Raw genomic sequence first — 12,790 nt, 5'->3', positions numbered from 1 at the left:
TTTATGGCATCTCTTTACTGCTAAAACCACAGTTTTTTTTCTGAATTATTTTAAGATGTTAAGACTGTGTACAGCATAACTGATGAAGTTTTCTCTCCATTGCGGCAGGGGTGGGACATCAGCGTCTCCTAATGGTTAGTGTGAAAGAGTAAGGAGTTATCTTCCATTAATGCTACCATTCCACCTCCATACAGCAGGGGCTGCTAGCCCAAGGCTGAGTGGACTACATGTCCCAGACCACACTGGGCTTTACAGCTCAGTGCTGAGTCACCTTAACAAGGTAACCCTGCTAAGTCAGGGGGCGGAACTCAGCAGGGAGGTGTTTATCTGCCACAGAGGAGAATCCCTAGCTTTCCCCTAGACATGGCCGAGGCAGAAGCCCTCACTTGAGCTGAGAAAGAAAGACTATACAAGGTGAAACAGTTACTGACAGCTTGGTTGAGGGTATCTGGGATGTAGGTGTGGTCAGCTTTGCTGCATATGGAGGCCCCAGAAGGAACATAGGAGCTAAGGAAACCATATGGAAGAGCTGACCTGTTTTGCTGCCTGTATTCTAATGTCTGACCAGATCTGTGATTGAATGCTGCATAAAACGGTTTCTTGCAAGTGTGATAAAGACTGGTTTGGGGTGTGTCAAGCCCTACTGAGAATGTCAACAGAAAGGAGTGGGAAAGTTGAAGAGCATAGCTGTTTCTTTGGAAAAGAAACCATTAAGGGAAACTTGTAAAGAAACAGGCTCTTCCCTGCTGTTTAATAAAGAGTTCTTTTTGTTCGGAACATTACAAAGTGTGATACATGTGTTTGTAGAAATCCTTTCCTGAGCACTGTGCCCTGCTCTGTCACAGTTAGTTTTGCACATACCATGACAGGAACGGAGAGGTCTCGGCAGCCATTTTGAGGCCGGAGCTACAAGGGGCTTTCCAATTGCATTTTGTGGTACTCGAAGATCTTTTGTTTCCATAATATTACAGAATCATTCTTTGCTACTGCCACTCTCATCTTTCTCCTCTTTGGCACGTTTTTTTTGCTTGGGTCAAACCAGGTAAAACTACGAACAGGTTTAGCAAAGCATTTGCGCAAAAGCCATGAGCTGCAGCTCAGCAAGCACAATCTTGGTAAATGCACTTCCCTTGTCACGAGACAGGGTATTTTGGCAGCTTTTATTTCTGGAAATAAAACAAAGGTTTCTCTCACCTGTGTGCTACACTTCCCTTCTTGATATCGGATATAATTAAAGGATCTCCGGTCTTTCTACTGGCAGCTGGAAAAACACAAAGAAAACAAGTTGAATAATAGTACAGAGAAGCAGAGAGAAAAATGGGTTTAAAAGCTTGGGGCTCTTTGGAAGAGGAGTGCCAGCATACCATGCCGCGACAGAAGTAAACTCCTGGGCAGCCATATCTGTAGGAATGCTCCCTTGTCCAAATACCACCTTGTCAAGGCATCATGGCCACATCTGTCCCCAGGAACTTCCTTTCAATAGTCAATTATAAGCTGCAAAACTCCCAAAATAAAACTAAGCCTCTGATATACAAGATTCTGAGACCAAGTTCTATCATCCACCAAGCAGTAAAAGCTCACAGAGACCATGAAATAGGTTGGAAAATTCCTCAGATTTAATTCAGACCAGTGGCGTAGCAAGAATTAGAGGCACCAGGGGCCTTCGCACCCCCACTCTTTCCCTGCCACACTTGTGCCCATTCCCTCCTGCCGCCACCCCCCTGATGTTCTCACCCTCCCAATTGGTGACATCCCCCCCCTTCCAGACCCCCCCACTTCCCCAAACCTATGGGTCCCCCAGCACCCCCCAAAACCCCCCGTACCTTGAAAGTCTGGCCGGAGGGATGCTTATACTCTCCAGCCAACAGGCCACTACTCCACTTTCCCTTCCCGATGCATTCTGGGATGGGGAGGGGCCTAAGGCCCTGATTGGTTCAAATGCCTAAGGACCTGGGCCAATAAGTCTTAGGCCTCCTTCCCAGTGCATCCTGGGAAGGAGGCCAAGGGAGGGGCCTTTAGCCAATCAGAGTCTTAGGCCTCTCCCAGTGCATTCAATTGGCCAGATAACTAAGGCAGAGTCTTTGGCCTCTCCCAGTGCATCTCAGGATGCATTGGAAAGGAAGCCTAAGACTCCGATTAGCTGATCACGGAAGGGGGATTCCCTTGCCGCAATCAGCTGAGCGGCCGCGTCTATTTGACATGTAGCTGGTCTACATTTTGCTGGTCTACATTTCAGGCATCTGTCACGGCCCTAGGGAGACACCTAGTGCAGCTTAAGCTTGCCCAAGGACACCTCCGGGTGAAACCACGCCCATGCCCAGCCTTGGGTGACCTTAAGTGTCCTAACATGTCTCTCTCAACCACGACAAATGCCTACAGTGCCTCGGGTTTAGTTTTTAAAAAAATATGCATCCTGATTGGTTGCTAGACAGCAGTAGGACACATAGTGACGCTAATAACCGCTATCGTGGTTTAGTAAAACGGGGAGGGGGGAAATGACAGTTAATAAATATATCTTCCTTAAATAGAATATCACACTCTAGTGACCAAGTAATCTTAAATTTTCCTAAAAACCTTTTTAATTTTCCAAAATTTAGAAAAGTTACTAAGCGGCGTTAGCAAATACTGCGCAGCAACCGTATCAAAGCTCATAGGGATTTAAAGGGTTTCGGTGCGGTTACTGCGCCGGCCCACGCTAATCGCTTTAGTAAAAGGTGGCCTTAATTTCTTCATGTAAATGTTAATTGAGATAATTTTAACATCCCACAGATGACAGCGAATTCTGGTTGTGACTTCGCAATGAATCATCCTCGTTTATAGAATCTGGCCTTCAATGGCTGATTAAGGTATCAAGCAATTTGCATTTTCAGGAGTTTTCCCTCTCCCCCCCCCAATCTCCAATGCGAAACAAGAGAAACAGCCCGTGAACTGGCAACGCTTTAGAGTCAGCAAGCACTGAAAAATGAAGCTAATGAGAAAATCTCAAGCTTCCTATACACATCAAATATCGGTCAACTAAATCCATGAAAAATGACAAATCTAATTCTAAGCATTTCAAATCTGAATCTATTATAACAAAAGAGCCAAAAAATCAATCAAGATTTCCAGCTCGGCTCTTCCATTTATTAATTGCAATGACAGGTTCCTGAATTTGATGTATGTACAACAACATTAATTATTAATCTGTTTTAATCTTTTTGACTCGATACATTTTCTTCTAGAGAAGTGGACTCGAAATGTGCAATGATTTAAGATTTTTTTAGGCCTTATGATCCCAACCTGCACACTTAAAAATAAAAATCATCTAGATTTGTGTGCATTTCCATGAATCTTTAACCTATGGCATGTGTGTGTTAGGTGCCATTGACTTGGGTTCGTCATAGTGACTTGATGAGTTAAAGATCCAAAGAGTCAGTCAATCAAGTACTAGTCCAACGAGGTCCTCCAGCATCATCCCCATAATAGTTGCCAACATGTCCAACCACCTACTTGCAGGTCGCCCTCTTGAATTTCTTCAGTCGTCCCAAATATGATATCCTTCTCCAGTGATCTCTCTCTTTTCACAGTTTTGATTTTTCACTCCATCAAAAATTAAAAAGACTAGGGGACACTCAAAGTTACAGGGAAATACTTTTAAAACCAATAGGAGGAAATGTTTTTTCACTCAGAAAATAGTTAAGCTCTTGAACGCATTACCAGAGGTTGTGGTAAGAGCGGATAGTATAGCTGGTTTTAAGAAAGGTTTGGACCAGTTCCTGGAGGAAAAGTCCATAGTCTGTTATTGAGAAAGACATGTGGCACAAAATCGACTACTCTATAAGCACCATGGCTTTTGGTTTCTTTTCATTAGCTGTGGTGGTGTTTGTGGAGACTATTTTGCCTGGAGGGAAAATATGATCGTTCATTATTTAAATTATTATAGCTTGAATATTGTGGATCAAACAGAGGGATGCAGACTGCAAGCTGACAATCCCCAAAGGCCGTCACTACTTCATATTCACACAAGCCAACTTGAGTTTTCGGTTGTGGCTTCATGAGTTTTGACCAAAAATTTTCACATGGTTTTGGTGGAAGTTTTGGGTTTTGGCTAAAACTGAAATAAAAGTTTTGGTCAGCTTCTAGTTCTTGGCTTCCACTACAAGGAAACTCCTCTTATGAATATCCATTGTGGATATCGTGAACACTCGACTGGCCGGAGGCCTCCAAGTATCTTAGGATCATCAGAGGTTTCCAATGCGAGTCATTGAAACTAGGTTCATCAGCACTTCTTCACCCCCAATAAGAACTTCCCCCCCAAACATGAGATACATTGGTGAATATTGTGACTCTAGGATGTAGTTTATATAGAATTTAAATCAAGAAAAAAAGATAAAGAAATAAGTGGATCGATGAAGAAGTGCTGGTGAACCTAGTTTCAAGAATTTGATACAAACAGCTCACATTGGATACCTCTGATGATCCTAAAATATTTAAATTATAAAATATAGGGACATGCTGTTTGTTTGCTATATGTTCTGAAAAAATTACAAGATTCTTAACTATCCCAACCTTTTACAAAAGCTCTGACGCTCATAGAATTCCTATGAGCATTGGAGATGTTACCGCCATGGCTGCTCTAAAAACCACGCTTTGGTAAAATGGTGGGGAGGGGCCCCTCCAGGACCAGGTTTGGGACCCACTGGACTATAGCCAACACTCACCACTGATGGTAATTCCAAGCTCCACACCTCTTTTCTTGGGAAGTTTTACATGGAACGTACCACTGCTAGGAATCACAGATTCTGAGAACAAGAAGAAGAAGAAAAAAAGAGAAAACACAGCTTCACTGGAACCATCATGAATCCAGAGGTCCTAAACTAGTCTAGGAAGACACCACTAAGCTCATTTTCTTATCCCATCCATCCCATCCCAACCCTCTTGCATGTGTCGGCTACTTGGCCTTCTTTGTAAGGCTTCTATTGTGGCTGCCTCATTAATTCCACAGATCAATAACAAACAAGGCTGATGCTTGTTTCCTCTGCATAAAATGACAATTTGACGCTTGTATGACAAGCACTCCGAGCTTTAAGAATGATAGCCCTGTGGCAGGCGCTGGATTAAAAAAAAAGGCACCGCAGGCAAGGGTGGTTTTGGTGCCGATTCCCTTTAGAATCTGCTTCCAGGCTGACTCAAGAGCAGCCTTGCGGTTTAAAGCAGAGTTTACATTCTGTTGTTCTCCCACCCATGCTTCTGATTTTGGGCAAGACCCTTCCGCCTGCACTCTTTTCTTCTCCTTTTACGGCACTCTGGCTCCCTCTTCTATTAATTTTGATTGTAAACTGTTTTGGCATCTTGCAATGGAAAATGATGTAGCAAAATCACAGGTATTGTAAGCCCGCTTGAGCAGTGAAAAAACCTACAGTTTTGGAAGATAAAATTCACCTTTAGCTTGGAATTGGAAAGGAGTGTAAATCTATACTCCAGAGCCAGAGGACTGCTCAGCACCCTAGACCATTTCTCCGCATCCCTCTCCTGCTCCCTCCCTAGCACCTACTCCTTTTTGCACAGCACTAGATTAAAGACTCTTAACTCACCTGCCACATCAAACTCAATCTCCAGCGTGACATTGTTTGTGAGTGCAGCATCCCTCAGGAGCTGATTGGCCTCCTCTAGGGTCCCATCTTCTGTTGGGATGCCATTGATGGACACCATTCTGTCGCCCACCTGAAGTAACCCACATCTGCAATTAGGAGAGAAGGGGAGGGTGGCAGAAAATCAGTGCCTGGCAATTTGCACCAAATACCTAAGAATTGATCGGAAACTGGTGAACACGAAGCCAAGAGGAAGAAAGTCTTGAACTTGGAGAAAAAGGCCCAAATGTTGGATGTCATGCACATACCTCCCCTGCCCTAGGTGGCACACTGAAAGCAAACAGTCTGATTTACAGTAGTGTGAGCTAGAGCAAAGCAAAATGAGACAGGAAAGAGCAGGTGAAAGCGAGAAAAAGCTGGGGAAGTAGTAAAAACACTTCCCCCCCCCAAAAAAAAAAAAAAAAAAATCAAAATAGAAGACAGCTTCATAGGGGAATGAAACCTCTAATACAATGCCTCCATTAAGCCATTCATCTGGCTTTTCAATGCACCGGAGACCAGCTAATGTGATCGCACACGAGAAGTCTTCAGATTAATGTTCTGCTAATGTTGGAGCTTTAGGGCAAGTCAACATTACCATTAAAGGACTACAAAACAAGTAAAAAAAAGGGTGATTCCCATAGACACTGCCAGGGAGACCCAAAGCAATTTCTGCCTGATGGTAGCTGCTGTCGTCTCTTCTTTTACCCCCACCCCCCCACCGCTCCAACTTGTGCTCCAGAAATCTTATGGTTAAGAACAGACTTGCTGGGTTAGACCAATGGTCCATCAAGCCCAGTAGTCTGTCCTCACGGTGGCCAATCAAGGTCACAAGTACATGGCAGAATCCCAAATAATAGCAACATTCCATGCCACCGACCCAGGGCAAGCAGTGGCTTCCCCCATATCTTTCTCAATAACAGACTATGGACTTTTCCTCCAGGAACTTGTCCAAACCAGCTACGCTATCTGTTCTTACCACAACCTCTGGCAATGCGTTCCAGAGCTTAACTATTCTCTGAGTGAAAAAATATTGGTTTTAAAAGTATCTTCCTTTAACTTCATCGAGCATCCCATAGTTTTGTAATTTTTGACAAGAGTGAAAAATCGATCCACTTGTACCCGTTCTACTCCACTCAGAATTTTGTAGACTTCAATCATGTCTCCCCTCAGCTGTCTCTTTTCCAAGCTGAAGAACCCTAACCTTTTTAATCTTTCCTCATATGAGAGGAATTCCATCCTCTTTATCATCTTGGTTACTCTTTGAACCTTTTCTAGTGCCACTATATCTTTTTATAGATAAGGAGACTAGAATTGAACACTTTTAGCGATCCAAAAAAGCAATTGGTCAAGACCAGTCACTTACCTGTCTAAACTTTTTATTTATTTATTTTTTAACAACATGCACAATATCTGCCCCGTAAGACAAAAAGTGCATCCAGTGGCCTTTTTTTCAGGGGAGGGTAGGGTATGGTTTTGGCAGGGCTTCCCTCCTGCCAATTTTCATCTGCACGGGGGGAGGGAGGGTTGGCGGCATCAGCACGGCAGGAGGAAGTGGGCATTCCTCTTGCCATTTTCACAGCTGCGGAGGGAGGGAGGGTTGGTTCGTGGTGCTACTTCATGGGGAGGGCTGCCATTGGTGGGAGGCATTTTTTCTAATGGGTCAGATATTGTGCATATGTAACATGCACAGTATCTGTGCCCATCAAAAAAAAAAAAAAAAGGACAGACATGTGACTAGTCTTGCTTGACCAGTCACTTTTTTGGATCATTAAAAGCGATCACTTTTTTTAAGTGCATCGGGAAGCCATGTTAGAGCATCTATCGCTCTACTAGTTTACATGGCATTTTAATATTAATTAGCTTATTTGCATGGTCAGATCGGGGAATGAGCGATCTTGCAGAAAACCAGGCGGTGAGCTGTTTTCTGCATCAGGTCAGCAAATGCGACCATCGCTACAGATGTTAAAAAACAGGTTTAGCGACGATCGCTGGTTTTAGTGCAACTAGGCCTAACTCACTGTTGTCTCTAGCTGAGACCAGGATGGGAAGGAATGAGCAGAAGAGATCTCATTTCACACACGATTCTTTACAGAGTCAATCGGCAAACCTCCACGCCCATCACCAAGTCTTGCTGGGAAGCTTTTGTGAAACCATTTACAAGACAAAGCCCTAAAAACGGCTTTCTTTCTGAATCATTAATGTGCTGGCCGGAGTCAATTACAGCAAACGAGTCCATGTTTTTAATTTGCGAGTCCAAGGCAGGCTGAAATCTACAGAAAACACAGATGAGTTCCTTGTTTATTCCTAAGTGCATCTGATCACACTCAAATCTCTGCCTCAGCAACATTACCTCGCCTGGTACCTTTTCAAAGTCACCCAGGCAAAATTACTTAAGAGAAAAGGAAAAAACACCACAGCTAGTGTAGAAACAAGACACAGTCACCTTATCTCTTCCTCTGTGCTTCTATCTGCTTTCTCAAAAGGAATTTGGAACCTAGAGAGCTATTCAGCTTCTTGCACTAAATCTGGATCAACTACGAATATCACTTATGCAAAGGTTCTTCATACTCCAAAGACAGAGTTGCTGACTGGATTGGCTAATTGAGGCTTTTCTGGCACAAACCCAGATCTGACCTGACCTCATAGACCACAAAAGATCTTCCCGTCAGCAGAACCTAGAATTCCATGATTTAGAACAGTCCTGGATTCAGATCTTGTAACCTCTGCCTTACACAGTGGAGGTCAATCAAGTCTCTGTCACCACCTTACCAGAACCCTTTGCAAAATATCTCCGAAACTTCTAGAACCTATTACAAATCACATAACATCCAAACAGAAGATGGGTTTGCACAGTACCAAAACCTACATGAGAAGCAGGTCAGAACAACTCAATTTTGAGAGAGAGAGCTTAGAGAAGCCATCAAACTCCAGGTGCAACTATCTTCCTGTAAACCACGTCCACTTACTTGTAACCCTGGGCACCATTTCACTTGGAAAGCCAACACCACCCACACGTCCACCATCAGTTATTTCAGGGTGGCAGAAAAGGAAACCAGAGGGGGAAACGTGAAAAACAAGTTGAAGCAGCCAGGGCAAACCTGCCTCACTCCCTGCGAATCATGCTAAGAGTCTCGCCCACCCCAAAAACACACGTAGCCCATCTTGTGTTTCACGTTCTGCCTAAGCGAATTAGGAAGGCACAGAGCACAGCAGAAACGACCTGGTTCTTCTGGGGTCAGGCCCTGCAGCTGCTGCCTGCTCCAATTGCTCTGAAGGGCTGAATGGCTACTTGTTTTAATTTGGCCTGCGCTTTCAACTGATCGGCTGGGTGCCTTTTATACTCCATGAACAAACTGGAAAGAGGACATGTCCCTGCCTTCCCTAACTAATTAAAAACAGCAGCACATTACCTCCCCCAAGTGCGACGCAGTGACCTGGCACACAGTGGTCCTGAGGGATAGGAAGACCGTTTCTCCTGTTCCTCATCTTCTTACTCAAATTGTGGCTATCCCAGCATTTCGCTGCAGAAATGTATTATACTGCGTCCAGTATATGGCAAGCGGATCGGTGACACCAGCAACGGGGCTCTGTAGCTGATACCAGATGGACTTCTATGATCTGTATCCATATGTGAAAGATGAATAAGGAGCAAATATGCGTATCTTATACCATATTTATATTGTCTGAGTTCAGGGAATGCCAATACCAACCGTTTTGGAAGAGTTTAAGCGCATACTTCTTCCAAAACACGCATATTATGAGCTGGAAATTTTTGGATGTTCTTTTTCTTCATCTCTGGACTAATTGTTTTGTTTACGACGTGAGCCACATTGAATGGATTTGTCCAATTGTTGCTGCTTTGCGAGTCTTGCCGTGTCCTGGTAGGTAGAACCAATGTTTCAGCCATCATGCTATGGCTTTCTTCAGGGTGTGAAGGAAGCCACAGCATGATGGCTGAAACGCTGGTTTTACCTACTTACATAGAAACATAGAAGATGACGGCAGAAAAGGGCTACAGCCCATCAAGTCTGCCTACTCTGCTTACCCACCCCCTGTCTATGCCCTAATGACCCAATTTCCTTATCTTGACCCTCATAGGGATCCCACATGGATATCCCATTTATTCTTAAAGTCTGGCACGCTGTCTGCCTCAATCACCTGCACTGGACGCTTGTTCCAATGATCAACCACTCTCTCTGTGAAGAAATACTTTCTGGTGTCGCCATGAAATTTTCCGCCCCTGAGTTTGAGCGGGTGCTCTCTTGTGGCCGAGGGTCCCTTGAGAAAGAAAATATCATCTTCCACTTTGACATGTCCCGTGAGGTACTTAAATGTTTCGATCATGTCTCCCCTCTCCCTACGTTCCTCGAGAGTGTAGAGCTGCAATTTGTTCAGTCTCTCTTCGTACAAGAGACCCTTGAGCCCCGAGATCATCCTGGTGGACGTCCGCTGAACCGATTCAATTCTGCGCACATCTTTACTGTAATGTGGCCTCCAGAATTGCACACAGTACTCTAGATGAGGTCTCACCATGGCCCTGTACAACGACATTATGACTTCAGGCTTTCGGCTGACGAAACTTCTATTGATACAACCCAATATCTGCCTTGCCTTAGATGAAGCCTTCTCCACTTGATTGGCAGTTTTCATGTCTGCACTGATGATTACTCCTAAATCTCGTTCTGCTGAAGTCCTAGTTAAAGTTTCTCCGTTCAAGAAGTACATCCTGCATGGATTTCCGCTTCCGAGGTGCATTTCTTAGCATTGAAGTCTAGCTGCCAGGTTGAGGACCAACTTTCCAATGTAAGCAGGTCCTGCGCCATATAATTCTGTAAACTGCATTCACTTACTATATTACATAGTTTGGCGTCATCGGCGAATAGTGTTATTTTACCTTGAAGCCCTTGAGTCAGATCCCCTATGAATATGTTGAAAAGGAGTGGACCCAGGACCGAGCCCTACGGTACTCCACTGGGTCACCTCCGATGTTTTAGAGAGGGTACCATTAACCACCACCCTCTGAAGTCTGCCACTCAGCCAATCATTGACCCATGCAGTTAGTGTCTCTCCTAACCCCATCGATTCCATCTTGCTTAGCAGCCTGCGGTGTGGGACACTGTCAAAAGCTTTACTGAAGTCCAGGTACACGACGTCCAAAGACTCTCCCAAGTCCAACTTTCTACTTAGACGCGGCAAGAAACATGACACCAGCCGCGGAAGCTTAAGAGAGCGTAGTAGAGAGCCCATTGATGGTGGTGATTATGGAGAAGAACTGGGCTGAGAAACCATGTGCTACAGCATTGGCCTTCTTCTCCTCCTCCACTGGTGAACCGTTTTAACCCCTGTCTTCCATTTTTCCTCCTTAAAAGGTCAGGATCCAGCTCGTCTTCAATGTCTTTTTACCAAGTTGTCAAATAATACAACAGCTTTTAAAACTAGTAAACCCATTGTCTAAACAGACTGTTAGAGGTTAGGACATTCCTCCCCCCCCCCTCAAAAAACCAAAGTCATAGGTACACTACCTGCACAGCTAAATTTCTTACCTTTCAGCTGGGCTGTCAGGCTCAATAAACCGAATGAGAGGTGGAGACGAAAGGGTTTCCGTGGCAAAAATTCCTCCTTGGAGCTGAAGCCCAAATCCATTTAAGGGGTCTCCCCTTAGAGTCACCTCGGCAACCTCTGTATGAATTATCTGCCCTCCAGGGCCCACTGTGCTTGAAGCTAAGGATACTGTAACCAGGAAAAAAAAATGGTATTCTTAGGCCTAATCCACAGGCCTTCAAAATGTTTCAGAACCTGAACATTCAGACATTTTCCATATAGGACAACAGTCCACACACAAAACCAGTTTATTACAGAGGCTGCAATGGAATTTCCAATTGCACCTGTTAATTCAATAGTGACCTTACTGCTGAAGGCCTACAAGGCTCTGGGTCTCAAACGGTGCTCAAGTTTCCCTAGCTTAAGAGCACTCAACCCGGGGTTCAAGGAGCTCTCTTACATGTGCTTTTATGCTCCTTCCTCCTCTGACGCCTCCTCATCATGGTGGCTCGAGGGCTCATGGGATGTGTGGTTCGAGGTAGCGTGTTTGAGTTCTGGCTGGGGAAGCCGGGTGCATTCAGTGACGAGAAATTGGCAGATACAAGAGCTGTAATAAAAAAAAACAAAAAAAAAAACTTCTGTTAACACGGACCACTTGAGAAGAAACAATGCTTCTACCTTTTGTGACTGCTGCTTGGACTACAGGGAGCAGTGAAACAGCTGGCACGGTTTTTACAAATATTGAAATTTGACCCCTGATCCCAAATAGTGGGAACCATTTTTAGTCACATGTGCTCAGAGAATATGTGGCTTAAAAAAGGTTCCCACTATTTGGGATCAGGGGTCATATGTGTATACATTTCAACATTTGAAGTCTGATCTCTGATTTAATAGAATATAGTATTCTCTGGCATCCATATAGAGTGTGACGGTTTTTATAAATGCCAGAAAGAGGTTACAGATCACTGCAAATGAAATCTATTTCAACTGCTAATTTTCCCCTTAAGGCTGAGGGGCTCTGAAGTCTTCTATTCACCAACACAGTTGTATTCTCTCACCCTGCAGAGTAGAGTGTAGCGTACTGGTTAAAACTACAGCCTCAGCACTCCGAGGTTGTGGGTTCAAACCCCATGCTGCTCCCTGTGACCCTGGACAGGTCACTTAATCTTCCACCGGGAAAGATAAGGAAAAATGCTTGAGTACCCGATTGTAGACTACTTAATATACCTCGTCCAAGTGGTATATCAAATTCAAATTCCAAGAAATCCCAAGGTACTAGGAGTCACCAGCATAGGTAAGACCATTCCCACTAAGGTTTACCCTTTCTCTCAACAGAAGAGCTGAAGAAGCAGATGTAATGATCCCACTGGCCATAGGAATTGGATGAGGCCCAGTTCATGAACAACTGGGTAGATCATCCACATCACATCATGTGAAAATTAAACATAGAAAATAATGACAGAGAAACATAAGAGTTGCTATACTGGGACAGACCGAAAGCCCCTCAAGCCCAGTATCCTGGTTTCCAAAAGTGGCTGATCCAGGTCACAAGTAGCTAGCAAGCTCCCAAAGAACAAAACAGATTTCTGCAACTTATCCTATGGAAGGGGTGTCAAAGTCCCTCCTCGAGAGCCGCA

The 12,790-nt window shown here is 44.3% G+C and overlaps 1 protein-coding gene across 8 annotated transcripts in view; it reads right to left on the bottom strand.

Moving 5' to 3' along the window:
- Positions 1 to 12,790, bottom strand: part of GRIP2 (glutamate receptor interacting protein 2) — a 223,587-nt gene that overhangs the window by 17,514 nt on the left and 193,283 nt on the right. For all 8 annotated transcript variants that reach the window (XR_004537330.1, XM_033925931.1, XM_033925935.1 and 5 more), the window contains 5 exons: positions 11,614 to 11,760; positions 11,156 to 11,342; positions 5,574 to 5,719; positions 4,701 to 4,781; positions 1,195 to 1,261 (listed from right to left, as the gene is read on the bottom strand). Coding sequence is in view for 7 of the 8 variants with exons in the window: in XM_033925931.1 (XP_033781822.1) it covers positions 1,195 to 1,261; positions 4,701 to 4,781; positions 5,574 to 5,719; positions 11,156 to 11,342; positions 11,614 to 11,760 (628 nt within the window). In the remaining variant the exon portion in view is untranslated. The remainder of the gene's footprint in view (positions 1 to 1,194; positions 1,262 to 4,700; positions 4,782 to 5,573; positions 5,720 to 11,155; positions 11,343 to 11,613; positions 11,761 to 12,790) is intronic.

This window comes from Geotrypetes seraphini, chromosome 17 (assembly GCF_902459505.1).
Source record: "Geotrypetes seraphini chromosome 17, aGeoSer1.1, whole genome shotgun sequence".
NCBI classification, from domain to species: domain Eukaryota; kingdom Metazoa; phylum Chordata; class Amphibia; order Gymnophiona; family Dermophiidae; genus Geotrypetes; species Geotrypetes seraphini.
This window is presented reverse-complemented; position numbering and strand designations above follow the sequence as displayed.